At 41.7% G+C, this 18,143-nt stretch overlaps 1 protein-coding gene across 5 annotated transcripts in view; it reads left to right on the top strand.

Moving 5' to 3' along the window:
* Nucleotides 1-18,143, top strand: part of ADAM23 (ADAM metallopeptidase domain 23) — a 247,954-nt gene that overhangs the window by 86,803 nt on the left and 143,008 nt on the right. For all 5 annotated transcript variants that reach the window (XR_002098686.1, XM_019523466.1, XM_019523463.1 and 2 more), the window contains exon 4: nucleotides 17,029-17,092. Coding sequence is in view for 4 of the 5 variants with exons in the window: in XM_019523466.1 (XP_019379011.1) it covers nucleotides 17,029-17,092 (64 nt within the window). In the remaining variant the exon portion in view is untranslated. The remainder of the gene's footprint in view (nucleotides 1-17,028; nucleotides 17,093-18,143) is intronic.

The following is an 18,143-nucleotide window of genomic DNA, read 5'->3' as shown; positions in this document are numbered from 1 at the left end:
TTTTTTTTTTCCTCCTCTCTGCCTGCTACTCTCGGTAATACTATCTGTAAGTGTGGACAGAGTCCAAGTGCAGCCAGCTGGCATCAGCCAGGGCCCCACCAGCTGCCTGCACTAGCATCCCTGCCTCATTGAGATTGATTACTTGATCACATTTGTATATCTCAGGTTTTTCTCTGCACTGTAAGTGGAAAAACTCATGGAAAGTATGTCTTTCATGTTTTCCACTGAGATTTTGTTTTTCAGAGCAAATGGTGAAATTGGTGATGAATGTGAAAATAGTTCAATAAGTAGTTATTGGGTCTGAAATAAAGTTTAAGGCATCAGCAGAAAGGGCACTGTCCTTGAGTAACACTGGAAAATGTTGATAGCGATTCTTCACCTTCACATGCTGAAAAAGCAGAAGATTTGAGTTTTCCTCTGAAACTTTTGACTTAACCTCTCAATACTTTTCAAACTAAAATGAACTATTATTACATTTATGAAATAAAGCTGAAAAATTACTTAATCATTATTTGCTGCCAAATCCTGTTGACAAAGTTTGATTACTAAAGAGAAATAATTTTAATAGCTGTATAAAGGTCAGTTGTCACATAGTGCATTTTCCATGCATCTATGTTATATTGAGTACATGAACAAGTTATTTCATAAGTGATGTCTGTGTATAGGAGCTTCACATATTTTTAAAAAGTAGAAGACCTTTCTGCAAGGTCAGAGCATTCTTGGGTTTCATTTGGCAGAGCTATTTCACATTATTCTGTTTTATAAATAGTATCTTTTAACATGAGGACACTTTTGATTCGTTATACTCCATACTACTTTTTATTCAGTTTGGACTAAAACGTGTCTTTTAAGTTCATTAGAGTTACTATCATTCATTATATTGACAAAAATATTATAAATGTATTGGGATGTGACTGAATTTCAAATTCTTTCAGAAAGCTGTGCTCTAAAATTGTAAAATGATATTAAAAAAACCTTGTTTTCACGTCATAACTTTATGAAATATTTTATATTTTTAGTGAAACTTCCTTTGTGCTTTGCTGGAAACTCAGTTTTGAGAAGTTTGAGTTTGGTCAAGGTGAAAGAGTATGCTACACTTCTTTAAAATTATAATTATGTGACTTAGAACAAGTCTGTAGCACAAAGAACACAAAATTTGGCTTGGACATAATTCTCATCAGTGCGAGGAAAATTTATTTTGGTCAATAAAATTATAATCTGTAGAAAATTAGATAATGAGAATGTACGGTTCAAAGAACCCAAATGTATATCGATGCAGAGCATATATATTGAGATATAGGTACTGATCTTACAAAGATTTTTGTACTTGCCTAACTTTACACTTTGTGAGTAGTCTCATTGACCTTATTGCGCATAAACCTTTGTAGACCCGGGGCCAGCAGTGTATATCTGTTAGTTCAAATAATTTGCAGTGTGTTAGTTTACACAAGGACTGAAAAGGGTTTAACATTTATGTATGTGTTCTAGTCCAACCAGACTTATTAGTCCTGAAGGAGGAATTAATTCAGGGAAGACCAGTGTTATGTAGGATGGTTACAGTACACGATCACAATATTCCCTAGTGGCCTTAAAAATCTGTAAATTTCACTTAAGATGAAATGTCACAGAAGAAAGACACTTTTCTGCTACAAAGCCAGCAGGATTTTAACTTGATTGCCTCTATTTTATTTCTTTGTGTACCTTTTTTCCCCGTTGAAAAATGTAGGTAGTTTAAATTAAAATAAAATAATGGTAACGAATGGCAATTTTGCAAGTTTAAATATTTAAAAGTTAAGATATGTCAAAATTTAAATCTTGTGAAAATTGGATATGTTAATATTTCTGCAGCAAGTTACTATTAGAATTTTTATATGCAAAATGTTGATAGCACAATTGTAATTAATATTAAAGTTGCACAGACTTTCCTAAACATTTAATATATATTCAAAATATTTGCTGTGCATGGGTGACTGGTACCTCCTCTGTCAGGGGTGGCATGTAGCCCCCCAGCAGCCAGTCAGTGACTGGGGGCGGTGTCCCCCTGTGGCCGATCTCGCCAACCGGGAAGCACGAGTGGGGCATCCAAAGTGCCAGTGTCCACACTCCCCAGCTGGCGCTCACAGGGGGGCCACTGGCACTCCCGCCTACCCCCTGCCTGTCACCTAAGCAGGGAGCACTGGCTGTCATGGAGTGTACCAGCACTCTCAGGACGTGCACATGCACCGCTGTGCACCCCTACGCATTGCCATAGTGTGCATGTACACATAGTTCTCCGGTTTAGGTAACAGAATTTCATTCCTTGTGCAGTTCATGGGCCCAGTGTTGCAGGTATTCAGCAAACTTTACTTTTGTGGAAATTCGACATACAGAGGGCTTTTGAAAAGACCCTAAATATTGCCTGGATTTATCAAGACTAATTAGCTTAGAGAGCTGTCTTTTTATGCCTTTGTGAGGATTTATATGATTGATGTGGCAATGTAAAGAAGTTTACTTCTCAATTACTGGGCCCAGCAATAAATTAAAATAGAAGAAGAGGAAAATAGCAATCCTATTTATGAGATTATTTGAAATGTAATGACATTTTGAAATTAATCTCTCTTCTGTTAACAGATCACTTGCATAATTTAAAATGCTTTGATGGGTTTCTGTTTTGGTCTCAATTGTTAGGTTCGATATTATTAATATATGTATATAATGCAATTCTATATGTAACTAATGCTAAGTATGAGACAACTTATTTTAGTCCCTAATTACGTTACTTGCACACAATGTTTTTTATGCACTGTGAGGAGTCCTTGATGACCTTAATGTGAAGCAGTATTCCTTACTAACAGTAAAGCTAATGAGTACTTTCAAGGCGACTGTTTAAATGAAAAACATCTGTGCTGATATAAATCTGGACACTAAACTTTGGAACCAGGACCAATTTTGTGAATGACATGTATGTGGGTATAATTTGTGTGTGTGTGTGTGTGTGTGTGTGTGTGTGTGTATAAATACTGTAGATGCAATGCTAGACTGTAGGAGTTATAATATAATTTTGTAGGCTGTTCAAAACACACTGCCTGGTCTACATATCTGCTATTCATGCTGTAATTTACTAGGACTGACTGTTATCTTTTAGGGAAGGTATTTAGAGTGCTTAATGTCTAAGGCCACCTCTTTTCCTGGACAAATCATGTAGGTTTCTTGCTTCTCAATTTATTGGACTGTCTTTGAATTAATCATGTTAAATCTAACACATTTCAAAAGTAGAGAGCATCAAAGAGAGGTTAGACTTTTGAAAGGTGGTAAAAAATATCAGTTTCACGATTAGATTGTTGTTTTTTCCAGGGGGAATAAGGAAAATGTGAGCAGGTTTCCCATGGAGTGAGGCTTTGGGATACTTTTTCCAAGCAAAACTGCCCTAAAGAGCCTAGCTGAGTTTGTTAGTGGAAAAGAATTGATGGTACTTATTTCCTCCAAAACTTTTAAGGCAGCTGCTTTTTCACACTGCCAAAGGAAGTAGATATTATTCTTCTAGCCTAGATAATCAGCTGACTCTTGCCAACTAAATAAATCATTGGCAGGCTCTCAAAATGTGTTGTGTTCAGTCTTCCCAGTGAAAAGATTAAGCAAATTTATTGCTCACACAGATGTATGTATTCTTAAAACCTTAATAGAATGAAGATAAAAAAAGAAAATTAAATACATTAAACGTTTGTTTCTATTGCTTATGTGACTCCTCTAACAGTAGTGAAAAGGTAAAAACTATTAAGTCTGAAAGAACGAAACTGGTCTGGAATACCAGGAAACACACTTTTCATTACTGACTTTCAGTAACAGAGTCAAGAACATGCTGGGACTCCAGTCAGACCTGGAAGACCAAAAGTAACAAATATTTTTTTTCTCTTTGAGTATAAAGGACTTAGTCTCAGAAAATTGCAATTATCAGTTGGGAGTGGAAGCATCCCAATGAAGGTAGATGCCTTCACAGTCCCTCATATAAAATTCAATAAAAAGTCAAATAGATAAATCAATATTTCCTACTATCCTGACATTTGATACATATATATCAAGCTTGGGTAAACGTAAGGTAATTCCTGTGGAGAAGAAACATTTTTCTCCCAAAAATTCAGCAGTCAAAGGACTAGATGAATCAGGAAAGCTGCAGTTTTGAGGCAGCTGCTGCAGCTGTTTAATCTTCAGTTTTGTCAGCTGTTCCTCCATGGCCATGCTGTTTATAGTGCAATGACTTAAGGCCCTTCTCACTGCAAAATAAAAAACTTCCATGTCCTTTAACTAAGAATCTTTTTTCAGTTTGAAAACATATGAAAAAATTAAAGTGAAGTGTTCTTCAAGAATTGCGGCCTCCAGTTTTGTCAGGAGAATTAAAATCTGTGGTGCGAATTAACTAACTTTTTAATGATATTCTTTGGACAAAGTGCCTGGGGAAGGAGACTGAGATGTAGAGCCTGGGAAGTAAAACTGAGGTGGGGAGTCGGGGGTAGAGGAAGACTAGGATTTTAATGAGGAGCTTGAGAGAGCAGACTGAGACTAGCTGAGCGTGGAGATTTTGATTTGGGTTGAAGCATAGAGACCTGGACTGGCTAGGTGTGGAGTCTGGGCCAAAGACTTGGTTTGGAAATGGAAGTGGACAGGGAAGAGCAGGAATAGGATAGAGGCGGGGAAAAGGTATGAGGTCAGGCTCAGTAACCATTTAGAGCAGGGCTGTCTAAGGGTGCAGACAGAAGTGCAGCTCCCCGTTGTAATTGAGAACACTTTGTAGGAAATGCTCTGAGTTGTAGTGATCCCTTGGAACAAACAGAAGTTCACTGTTGGCTCCAGAGGGAGGGGAATCTAACAGTTTCAGAATGGGGGGGGAGGAGGGGAAGGGAACACCCACCTCACCCTCCAGCAGGGGCTGAAAAGTCCCCAGACCAACTCCCTCCGCTCCTTTCTCCCCTTCCATTCTGAAAACACCTTGAGGCTGGCAGGCAGCACAGACAGAAATTACAAAAAATACTGTGTTTTGAAACATCTTCATGTGACCTCTCATGCCAGGGTTGCCAGAATCTGGAATGGGCTTCCAAGGGAGGTGGTGCTCTCCCCTACCTTGAGGGTCTTTAAGAGGAGACTGGAGAAACAGCTGGCTGGGGTCCTCTGACCCCAGCGCTCTTTCCTGCCCAGGGTAGGGGGTCAGACTCAATGACCTGCTGAGGTCCCTTCCAACCCTAATATCTATGAATCTATGCAATCCACTTTTTCACTCAGTTGGTCATTTTTGAAGCTGTCTGTAGCCATGCACTTGTTTCATCATGGCTATAAACTGTTTTCTGTGGCCAAATTGGGCAAAAATTGTCACTTGTCTGCACCCCAGCTGGCAGCCCAAGGGGTTAAATTGTAGCTCCCAGACTCCCTCCTGGATGCCACTCTCCTTAGTCCTTCCCATTTTGCTAAAGATGCTGTTTTTAGAGCTGGGTGTTTAACTTATTTCTTGGGAACCTTGATGCTTCCACCTTTGAGAGACTAAAAGTTCTGCAGCACCTAACTAGTGCCTTTTAGACTGAATGTCTTTGGGGATCAGGTGCAGCATATTATATATGGAGTAAAGTCATCCCTTTTACTCAAGGTGCTTAAATGCCCTTGGATTCTTAATTTAACAGTATTCAGTGTTATCAACTTCCCTTGGAATCTATCTGTCCTTCTTGGGCAAGTGCCAATATGACCTGTGGAAGATAGATAATTCCACATGTAGAAATATAACAAACTTTAACAAAAACTTGTGAGGAAGAGGAACTGGAGATAGCTGCTTAGACCAGGGATGGATAGTTATTTCGGCTGGAGGGCTACTTAATGAGATTTGGTGAGCTGTCGAGAGCCACAAGGGTGGCCCCGCCCCTTGACAGGCACCTAGAACCCTGGGTGCCATCTTGGGACTGGAAGTCTTGCCCCCTAACCCCTGACAGTTGCCACCAGGAGTCCTTTCCTTTGCCACCAGAAGTACTTCATTTGGGAAGGGAGTTTGCTATCTTGGAACCGGAACCCTCTCCTCCAAATTATATACTAAAAATCAAACATCTACAATAACATTTTCATTTTATTTAAAAAAATATATTTTGTCCTGATTTGTGTGCGTTTGCACTATATATACAGAGGTTATTTCATAATAGCTCAAAATGAAGTCTTACCCTTGGGGGACCATGGGAGAGTATGTGTGAGTGTGGGTGGTTGGGTATGGGGTTTGTGGGTGGCTGTGTGGATGTGTGTGTGTAGGGGGGTATGTAAGGATGTGGGTGGGTATGAGGGGTTTGTAGGGGTGTGGATGGATATGGGGTTTGTGGGTGGCTGTAGGGTGTGTGGAGGCAGAGGGTGGTTGGGGGTGTATCTCTGGGTGTGTGTGTGTGGTGGGGTGCATCTGCATAGCAGTGAGTGGGACTCCCCCCAGAGGTGTGATTGTGTGTGGGGGAGGGTGTGGTTGTGGGATTTCTGGGGGAAGGTTTATGGGTAAGGTGGAGTATCCATGGGAGCCCCCCATGCGTGCCTCCTTGAGTCAGTCAGCACCTGCCCCGCAACAGCCCAGATCCCATGTGCCCTGCGGTGCCTCCCTGCCACTGCCAGCAGTGCGCAGCCATGGCCCACGCCCACTCTGCACTGCCCAGCTGTGGCGTGTCCTGCTGCCCAGGCACACAGTGGGGCTGGGGCAGCTCCTTGGCTGGACTGCCTTTCTAGGCAGCCCAGGTTGCAGTGGCTCCTTCCAGCTGCCATCATTACTGGCGGGGACTTGTGCCACACAGCCCCAATCTAGCTCACCCCATGCCTGCTACATACTTGGCAGTCCAGGCTGAGCAGCAGCAGCACTGGCAGTGGCGGGCAGAAACTCTTGCTTGGCGTGGAGGGCGAAGTGGCCCCTCCCTCTCACTGCCACCGGCTAGTTCTCGCTGCAGTTGCCTGGAGCCTGCGCCATGTGGGCTGCCCTGTGTCTCTGTCACCACTTGCTCTGGGCTGCCCAGCACAGCAGTGGTGATAGTGCAGAGCCCAGGCGGTGCAGGCTCCAGTGTATTTTACCCACTCTCATATCACAAGATATTGTACTGAAAGACGGACTTGGCAGAAGCTATATGCCAGTTCAGAGTTGGCTCCTGAAGTTTGTTTATGAAAATAGCCACAGTCTATAGGAACATGGATTTTTCGTTTGTTTGAAGAGCTTTTTGTATCTGCTCTTAAAAAAAGTGTGATGTCTACTAAGGCTGTGTGAAATGGCACCGTTCCCTTTCGACTTGTGTTTTGACAGCGTTTTGTTTTGAATTTCGTTTTGATTTGAAACCACTGTTCCATTTCATCAAAACAGTTTTGCTGTTTTGATGTTTTGCCTGTAGACTATAATGGGGAAGCTTGAAATAGCCTATAATTTTGCCATTTCTGTCCTGGTTTGGATGAAACTTGCAAGAATGGTAGCCCCATCTGAGGGCATAAAGCCTGCCAGCTTTCAAGGAGATGGGTGCAGGGGCTTCTGGGTTCTGGGGCCCTGTACCTCTGGCTGCTGACAGGCAAAACTTGTGACATGGGTGCTTGTGGGGCTGTGTCTGTCTTGGGGCACAAGGGGGTGAAAACTGCAGGCCTGCTAGGCCCTGCTGTGGCCACGAAGCCTCCCAACTGTCAAGGAGATCGGTGGAGGGGGAGTCTGGGTTCTGAGGCCCTGCACCTCTAGCTGCTGACAGGCAAAACTCGTGACATTGGTGGGTGACACTCTGTGTGTGTTAAAGTGCGCCCTCACTCAACTGACACCAAGGCAGAAAGTAGGGCAGTTCAAACAATGCTGCCTTTTATGCAGTTTTTCCATCCCTTCCCCCAGAGCACTGGGGTTGGAAGGGACCTCAGGAAAGGATGACTGTCACCAGCCAGCTACACAGTCAATAATGAGACCACTCCTTCCTCCACTTCCCTCTTGTCTCCCTCCCTCTCCTTAATTTAGTTTCTGTTTCCGTGCAGGCAAGCGCAGCTTGAGCTTTGAAACTCGAAATGTTTTGAAATTTTTGAAACATTTTGACTTGCCTTGTTTCATTCCAAGGCTGTTTCGAAGCTCTCAGTTTCATTTTGATTTTGCAGTTTTGAGTTTAAAATGAGTCGAAACAGCATTGAAACGGAACTGCTGGTGAAGTTTCCCACAGCCCTAATGTCACCTAATAGAATAAATAGAAAGGTTCAGATTCTTAGCAATTTGATATTCCATTAAATGGCAGTCTTAGATATCCAGTTTTCCAAATAACAAGTGCCATGGATTTTATCATTGCTGAGCTGGATGGCTGAGGGAAGTGGTTATATCCTTTTCTAAAATTTACAACTGCCCTCTGGTCTTTCAGAGCATCATTTGTAGTTCTTGCTTCCTGTGCATAGCAACAAAGAAGGGTAAGTCTTTTAGAGTGAGGAGACATCCTTCCTGGACACAATCTCTACTTCATTCTTCAGCTATGAACTGTTCCCTTATTAGAGCTCTTAAAATCAATAGATCTCTGTTTTTCTCTTTTCTAAAATTATGCTAGCACTCTTGCTAGCAGAATTATCTAAAATTTGCAAAACATTTATTGAAAAAACATGTACTGCATGAAGAAAAATGTTTTAAAGTCCCTCTAGTTTAATATTCAAAATCATTTCACACTTATATGATCTTCCTTTGTGTTGCCTGTAATCAAAATTGTTGCAATACATGTGCTCTGGTAGAGCAAATCTGGTGGCTCAAATAAGGTAGCTGAAACAATTTGAAAACTTAGCTTAAAAAGTCATTTTTACTTTGATTCTTTATCTCCATTTGACCCTGCTGATGCTTTCCTGGCTTTGGCATAAGTTAGATCCATAACAAATTTGCTGTCCAAAGTCTGTCTTCATTTGGCAGCCAGAGCAGAACTTGTTTGCTAGCTTACAAGGCAGAATATAGAGTGGAACAGCAAGTATTTGAAAGTATGAAAAAGCTGATTACTAATGCCTTATTCCAGAATACATTATTGGATTGAAAACCAAAAAGCACTACTAATACTATGTCTGAGAATGGAATGAGTCTATCCTCCTAACCAACATGTGTATAGAGCAATAGGACTATGCAGTCAGTACTGAAAATGACTGTACATCCCAGTCTCCTTTCCCAGTGTCTTTGTTCAGAACATCTCTATACTTTATTTAACACTCCTGGCAGATCTGGACACAGGCATGGGCAAACCAGGTGGCCGCTTGGGGCCTGGACAGAAAGGGGGCCCAAAAATGAAGAAAAAAAAATTGAAATTGAAAAAAAAGTTTTAATATTGAGCATATGCGGGACTGGAAATGTTATCAACTGAGAATGAACTATTTAAAGACATCAGTACCACAGATGTAATAAAGACTTTTGCAACAAAAAAGTCATTATCTGGTGAAGTGGGGGGCCAATACTAAAAGGTTGCCCGCGGCTGACAGGAGTCTAGATACGGCACTGACTCCTGGTATAGTAGTGTGTCTTGGGAGAATGGTGGTGGCAAGTGGGGCACAAACCCCTGGCACCAATTCAGAGGAGACAAATGACACTCCTCCAGGAAGTCTGTGCTGCTGCTGCTTCAAGTAGCAGACCATGTTCTGGGAACTTACGCTGAGGCAGCAGCAGCCGGTACACTAGTTTGTATGAGCTCACTTCCCATCTCTTCCCCTTCTGCCATTCAGGGTGCCAAAGTTATGCCTCTGTTCCTAGTATATGGGAATACCCTATTTTAGCACTGCCTGAGTAGTCCAGCACAGGTCCTCATGGAGCACAGAACTCTAACCTCGCTGCTGCTGCTGAGAGACCAGCTGTAGTCAGAAATAATGGGAAACCACAGAATAGAAGATGGCCAACAACTGGAGGGGAAGCAGTTTAGTTATTACAGCTCCTTACCAAACATCTACTATATCAGGAAGAGAGAACTCCAGTGTTTAGATGAACAGGACAAAGAGTGAACTAAAGGAGTTGGGAGTAGTTCAGTGGGCCTACGTCATATAAGATGAAGGACAGCATGTTATGTTGATGTGATGATCTGAGTCAACAGACACAGTGGGGGAGACTGGGAAATTGCCCTCAGTGAGTTTGTTGGGATGCCAGGATCACTGGAGAGCACAGAGACTGAAAATAATTTGAAGGCTAATGCTTCCAGATTAGGGGAAGGAGCACTAGAGATAGAAACAGAGAATAGGACAGATGTGGATGTAGGTGACAAAGTTTAAAAATAATGCCAATAAATACATCCACATATAAATGTGTGCGTGTACACACCATTAGCAAATGACCTCTCTATTTGCTTCTCCTAATTTGCTGCCTTATAGTTCAGACTATGTAACTTAAGGTTTTCTTTTGATTGATAAGAACTAGATAAGTCTCATCTGAACCAGTTGACAAGGAGTCACTGCAGAGAGAGCACTGTCAGGTATTCTTCTGCATAAACAAAGAAACAAAAATTAGTTAGGTGTTTCTGTTGGACCTATGGGAAGAACTCCAAACTGGAACCACCCCACTGCATAAATCTGATCTTTCAAAACTGGCTAGATTTTTGAGACCTAATAAGAATCTAAGATTTACATGGAAATCATGTTTCATTAATTCAGCATTTGCTAAGCAGATACATTCCATTGTGCTTTTAACCTTGGAAGACATCTATAATTAAAGATGAATATGTCTTTTATTTCATTGGAAACTAGTACATCATAATTGCTCCCTGAACATCTAAAATGCAGAGGGTAAATGAAGCAATGTGCTTGTTTTCTAATTTTCACTAATTGTTGACAGCTGTAGAATACATGGATATTTATTTAATATTTTGAAATATCATATTTCACACTCTGATTTTTACTATCAAAATAAATTTAATTTAGACATTAATAGGAAATTATAGGCTCCTAGCTGCTTTGATAATATAAATGATTAATAATAATAGATTGTGTATTGCGAGCAGTTGAAACACTAATACTTTTACTTTCTTAGTAATAATCAAGATAAACATCCTTACCACTTCACTGAGTGTAAGATTTTAATTACACTTAGAAAGTTAAACTAAGGAAGCTTCATACCTTACCATATTAGAATCAATGAGTCTTTGGCCCTTGGTACATCTTCATTTACTGGTGCAATTTGGGATCTGATCTATGATCCCAAAAATGCTTGTGTGACATGGCAGGAGGTACAATTGTGGGATTGGAGATCAGATCCCAATCATGCCTTTAAAAGTTGCTAGTACAGGGGAAGCCTGGGATCATAATCCTGGAAAGTTGAAAGTGGAGTGCCCTCAGGTCTGGCCTCTGGACTGCACTGGGGTTGGTTTGAGTCCCTAGTACAGTGCAGAGGTCAGAGCTGACAGTCAGCTGATTGTCAACCCTGACCCAGAAAGCCCTGGGGCTGGTTCACCTGGGGCTGTCTGGACAGATACTCAGCTGATATGGCTCCAGGTCTGGAGAGCCCTAGGTTTGGTTCAGGATTCAGAACTGTTCAGGCCAGGGCTGAGAATTGGCTGATTATTAAAACCCCACACTGGCAGCTCTGGATGAGGTGCTGGGCACAGGGAATCAGAGGGCTTCTCCTGCTGGTAGCTTCTGATCCCTGGTACCCTGGCTTGAGCTGCTGGGTGTAAGGCGTAAAGTCCCTGACAGGGGGAACCCTCTGGCAGCTCCCCTGACTGCCCCAAGTCTTGGGCTGGGCTGACATTCAGCTGATTTTTGGTCCCTGGGATGGGATGACACAGGAACTGGTTCCAGAACCCTGGTTCTGCCTAGCCACCAGTTAAATTTTAGTCACCATACAAACCAGGCATAAAAATGTTCTGTATTATATGTGGAATATTTTTATGGCTCATCTGCAATTTTCTGGCTTCTTACATTGGGTGCATGTGTAGTACCCTGGCCATTGATGCCACCATTAACACATTGATTACAGCATAAACATAGAGCAGGCCTTTGTATTTTAGTCAAGAATCCATGTCATTTATAGTCTTCTAACTTCTTTGGAAAGACTTCAGGTGTTACCACAATCCATATGGCATAGGTTAAAGTGGATAAATATTATTTTTATTTTGAAATCTATACATTAACAATATCTCTAATGAATATTTTGTTTGGAAAACTGAATAAAATTAACTTTGATTGTTATAATTTCTTATTTTCATGTACCTACAGAATAGTTGTCATAGTGGTATCTGGGTACAATAAAAGAGCACATGGTTTTTTAAGAGAATCATAGAAAATGAGGGTTGGAAGGAACCTCAGGAAGTCATCTAGTCCAAACCCCTACTGAAGGGACCATCCCCAACTATCATCTCAGCCAAGGTTTTGCTTAGCTGGGTCTTAAAAACCTCCAAGGATGGAGATTCCACAACCTCTTTGGGTAGCCTGTTTCTGTGCTTTACTACCCTCCTAGTGAGAAAGGTTAGATACTAGGAAAAACTAAACTTCCTTTGCTGCAACTTGAGACCATTGCTCCTTGTTTTGTCATCCACCACCACTGAGAACAATGTAGCTCCATTCTCTTCGTAATCACCCTTTAGGTAGTTGACAACTCTGATCAAATCCTCCCTCAGTTCTCTTCTCCAAACTAAATAAACTCAGTTCCCTCAGTGTGTCCTCAGAAGTCATGTGCCTCAAACCCCTAACCATTTTCATTGCCCGCTGCTAGAGTCTTTCCAATTTGCCCACGTCCTTTCTGTAGTGGGGGGCCCAAAACTGGATACTGCTTCAGATGTGGCCTCACCAGTGCTGAATTGAGGGGAAGAATCACTTCCCTTGATTTGCTGGCAACACTCCTACCAATGCAGCCCAGTATGCTGTTAGCCTTCTTTGCAACAGGAGCACACTGTTGACGTATTGTTCACTGTAACCCCCAGGTCCTTTTCTGCAGAGTTGCTGCTTAGCCAGTCAGTCCCCAGCCTGTTTTGGTGCGTGGGATTATTTCGTCCTAAGTGCAGGACTTTGCACTTGTCCTTATTGAATGTCATAAGATTTTGGTTCAGTCCTCCAATTTGTCTAGGTCTCTCTGAATCCTAACCCTACCCTCCAGTGCAGAGGGGGACAATTATTTCAGGCAGAGGCCTGCTTACTGAGTTTTGCAAGCTGTTGAAGGCTGCATGGGTAGGTCTGCCCCTTGACAGGTGCCCTGCCCCCTGGTTGGCATCTTGGGACCAGAAGTCCCACTCCCTAACCACCAGCCTTTGCCACCAGAAGTCCCTCCCCTTGCCCCCGGAAGTACTCTTTTCCGCAAGGGGTTTTGCTAACCCAGAACCAGAAAAATACCAAATTATATTCTAAAAATCAAACATCTACAACATTCATTAATTTGATTTCAAAAAATCTTTTTGTCCTAATTTACATGTTTGTGTAGTGTTCATAGAAGTGATTGCACAATAGCATAAAATGAAGTCTTAGTCTTGTAAACTGTGGGGGGCTGTGGGTGTATGGGTATGTGGGGGAGGGTGTGTGTGGGGGGGTGGATAGGTGTGGAAGGGTAGGTGTGAGGTGAGGGTGTGTGTGTGTGGATATGTGGGGCGTGGGTGGGTATGAGATTTGTGGGGGATGTGTATGGGGAGGGTGGCTGGGCTGCGTGAGGGAGTATGGGTGTGGGGGTCCGCATGCATGGCAGAGCAAGGGGGTGTCTGGGTGCATGTGTATACTAGGGGGTGCTTGTGGGATTCACCCTATGTACACAATTTTACACACACACACACACGCACCCTCTTCTTGCTCCAGGGTACTTGTGCCCCTGCTCCCACGGTTAGGCGATGTAGCCGGGAGCCATGTGGTGCTGGAACAGCTGTGTGTAGGCAAAGCTGCCGCAGGCAGACACTTTTGAGTAGAGAGGGTTAGGCTGGGGCTGAGCCAGGCTGGCCTTTCTCCTGACTCCTGCCGGCTTCCCCTGGGTCCTACTGCCCCTGGTCCCTGTCATCTTTGACAGGGAACCTGGAGCAGGTAAATTATTTAATTATTATGTATTAATTTTGTAAATTTTTCAGGTGCCCCATGGGCCAGATAGAATAGCCTGGCTGGCAGGATGTGGCCCATGGGCTGCATTTTGCCTGCCTCTGCTCTAGTATATCTACTACTCTTCCCAAAGGGAAGTTTTACCTGTTGTTGTGCCTATTGCACACAACTGCTCTAACTCTTCCTTTTCTATTTTGTGTTCTTGTGACAAGGTATTTAGCAGAATTTACAGATTCATTGGAATCTGACAGCCACACTGTGAATGCTTCTGCTATGGCCTTAAACTTGTGACCCCGGGGCTGTTGAGCATGCCACCTTAGTGCCTGCACCACGCCAGGCCCTGAATGATTGAGAATCACTATCCATTGTATATAATATTTGCCAGATGTATCATGAGTAAATTAATCTATTAACTAATAATCCTACAGAAAAAGTGTCCAAAGGATTGCTAATAGTCTAAAGTGGTCTAAAATTGAGATACCTGTTAATAGCTTTCAGTAGTAAATTTGCCTTCTGATATATTTCATTAGACCATTACTTCAAAATGAATGAAGATATTTATTTATTTTATTCATGGCCTCAGCAGCCTCCTGCCTTATATCACCAAGTGAACCTTCTACAAGATTTTCCATTGGGACAGTACATGTCATTTAGACTCTCACAATGCCTATCGTCCCAGTACTTTTTTGATGTTTTGAGCTGTTTGATATTATTGGGGTATAGGTTTGGGTAAGTGTTAGAAGGTGGAAGAATGCTACACAATCAAATAATTGATTAGGTAATAGGCAATATAGATCATGGTTTAGGTGCATAGGGTTTGATCCTGCAGGATGCTAAGTGCTCTGGACCATATCAAGCTAAGTATTTGCCTAAGCATATAACCATATAACCTGCATAGTGCCATAAACATGTTTACATTCTCTGTACCTGGGCCAAAGTGGTCAGAGATTATCCTGAGCTCTAAATCAGGACTGGGGTTGAAACTACACCTCTTATGTAGAGATTAAGGACATTTAAATACGTGCTCTGGGAGTTGGGGTGGGGCAGGGAGCACTTTAATTAGAGCGGCTTTGAAATCTGCTCTAATTAAAGTGCCTGGAACATCATGTGTGTCAGTGTCACCATACTGAAAAATGCTGGTGGGGGTGTTTTAACTAAAGCTCGTCAAATGAGCTTTAATTAAAGTGCCCCTGCTGCCATTTGCCAGCACGGGGAACCTGATGCACATAATGCTAGAGTCTGCGGGAGCGTGGTAATTACCACACTCCATCAGACTTGATTAATTGAGTATGCTCCGGTGCACTGTAATTACAGCACATTGGAGCAGCCTTGCTGCGTGCGTAGAGGTGCATACATGCATACTAACTTTCTGACAGTTTAAGTTGATTTAACTTTTTTAAGTTGACTTAACTGTCAGAGCATACACACGTATGTGGAGTGGAGTTGACTTAAACGTGGTGCAAGATGATGATAAATCTCCAAGGTGTATTATCTTGAGTCTCATTAGTTAAGTCAACTCTAAGGGTGTGTCCAGACGAGTGCACATGTGCACTTTGTGATGCCTCAAACCTTTTGAGATACCACAAAACACATGTGACACAAGTGAAAGGGTTCTCCACACAGAGGTAAAATTAGATACTGGGAACTCCCAATATCTAAAAAAAAAAAAAAAAAAAAAAAAAATTGCGGGAAAACAGGGTGATGCATGTGGCTGCAGCATGTGCCACCCAGAACCAGAGCCTGGCTGGCCAGAGCCATGCTCTGGATGCCGGCCAGGCTCCACATGCTCAGGTCGCTACCTCTACAGCCCTGGGAGGCCCCCAGGATCCCAGATAATGTTGCTGGAGCCAGCCCAGGTGCTGGCTTCAGCCTCCCCTACCCCATCTGGGGTAATCTGCTACATGCCAGAGCGTGCATGCAGGGTCATTCTCCGGGGCAAATAGCAATGGCAAAACTATGTTCCGCTGCTATTTGTCCTCAGAGAAACACACATGCACACTTGTTTGGATACACCCTTTGGGGCCAGTGCAGGGGAGGGCTGACAAGATGGCTGCCATCGTGTAAAGGTGCTGTACATATGCATGCTCGGACATGGCTTAAGTCACCTTAGTTAAGTCAAGTTGACTTGGGCATGTGTATGCAGCCTAAGCCACTGACAGGTTTTGCAATATTTTATTTCTCATCTCAGACAGAATGGGGATTTTTATAGGGGGAGATGGAGTTTCTTGGCAACAAAATGCAAAGAGGTGAAACGGTAGGGAACAATTTTACACGGTCATGGTATTAGACAACAATTTTCCGTGTTATTAGTTTCAGTTTTTAGATGCAATCTGGAGCACAGCAAGTGAGAAGTAGAAAGAAGGGCAGGTAGAGTTAATATGTAACCTTTGATTTGCTTTCTGAATGTTTAGACTCTTGACAGTTCAAGTCAGGCTTGTGCCCATGTGTCTGTTGCAGAGTTAGCACATTTATTTAGCTTTATACGCCACTCTATCCAAAGATAGCGGTATATCAGTAATATTATTATATGAAAAATAATCAGCTAAACATATTTTTAAACGGAACTAGTAGAAGCAAACATCTCATAAACCAGTTTAGATTTTTTGTCCCTTAAAATGCAAATTAAATCATACTATTGTAAGACAAATATAATTTAAATTCATCCACTGAGTTAGTCTTTTAAGTCTAAAGCCTTCCCTGCCTCAAAGTGTAACAGCAAACCATTTACTGAAGACAACTGTTTTGCTTTCTTTAATATTCTTAACTAGAAAGAAATGGAAAGTGGTTAGCTGTGTGAGCCTGAAACCAGAAGGAAGGTAAGGCAGGGGTGGCATCTTAGAGACTAACTGGTTGAGAAACATGAGCTTTCATAGGCATGAGCTTTCAGATGACAAAATAGGTTGTTGCCTATGGAAGGTCAGGTTTTCCTGAACCAGTTAGTCTCCAATGCCACCCTGCCCCACTTTCCCTAGGACAGAAACAGTCGTTCAAGAATTTCAAATGAAATGATAAAATGGTGGCAGTAAATATATTAACATTTTCTTGTGCTGCTGTTTAAAACTTTATATCTAAACCTTTCCCTTTCCTTTACAGTGATTTGTTATCTTCCAATTATGTGGAGATTCATTATGAAGATGGAAAACAAAAACTTTCTAAGGTATTGTATATATTCAGTAGCAGAAAATTGTTTTCCCTAAGTGCACAATAATATGCACACTTTCTTCATTGTTTATGAGATTTTTTAACTGCCAGAAAGTATTTTCCACTTATATAAGGGGGCTTTATAATCTTGTCCAGTTGATGAAGACTCTTTTGTTAATGAGGAGAAAAATTGTAAAAAGTTTGGCCACTAGCTACAAGTAAAAGTTTTTAAAGAAATTACTGCTTACTTAGCAGAACTGATGGTGAGAAACCCCCCCACAATACTTTAGAAAGTATAGTTTTGTGATTTTTTTGGTCATACTCATACCTGAGGTCACTGTCACTACAGCCATCACTAATTATTTGTATGTCCTTTAGCACAAGGCTACATGGGAATGGAAATATGTTACTAGACTTGCAATGATTTTTCTTGGCAAGAGTTGTTATAACACCATGACAGAAAAATACATATAGAGTGAAACTCCTCTGAGATGGTGCAAAACTGCTTGAATTCAACTTAATTTTTTAAATTAGAACCTACTTTGAATTTAAGTGATGTTTTGAACAGAAATAAATTTCATTCCAAACAGTGTGTTGTTTTTGTCCATGATGGTTCAGGAAATATGCCAGCAGTAAGGGTTTCTTGGTGATATTTTTTACAGAACCAGCTGTGTGTTTGAGATGTTAGACAAGTTTTTTAGAAACTGGTACAGCCTAAGCTAAATATTAGATAAGACAATGGTTTGTGTTTAACTCCACATTTAAAAGAAGTTTAAAAGTTTAAAATCCAAAATTGGCTAAAATTCAGCATCTTCCATCTTTCAGGGATGTACTTGCTAGCTGTGTTGGTCTGAGACAAGAAGACATACAAAAACCTAGAACTTTTGGTTCCAAAATGATACCTTTCATTAGACCAAGAGTTCTAGTTTTTTGCATGTCTTTTTGTCTCAGACCAACACAGCTACCAAGTACACCCCTGAAACATGGAAGATGCTGAATTTTAGCTGATTTTGGATTTTAAACTTCATTACTGAACAACAAGGAAGGTTGTTTTTTTTTTTTTTTTT

The sequence above is a fragment of the Gavialis gangeticus genome, unplaced genomic scaffold (assembly GCF_001723915.1).
Source record: "Gavialis gangeticus isolate Ggan-Ray unplaced genomic scaffold, GavGan_comp1, whole genome shotgun sequence".
Lineage (NCBI taxonomy): Eukaryota > Metazoa > Chordata > Crocodylia > Gavialidae > Gavialis > Gavialis gangeticus.
Note: the sequence above shows the minus strand (reverse complement) of the source record. Positions and strands in the feature narration are given on the sequence as shown.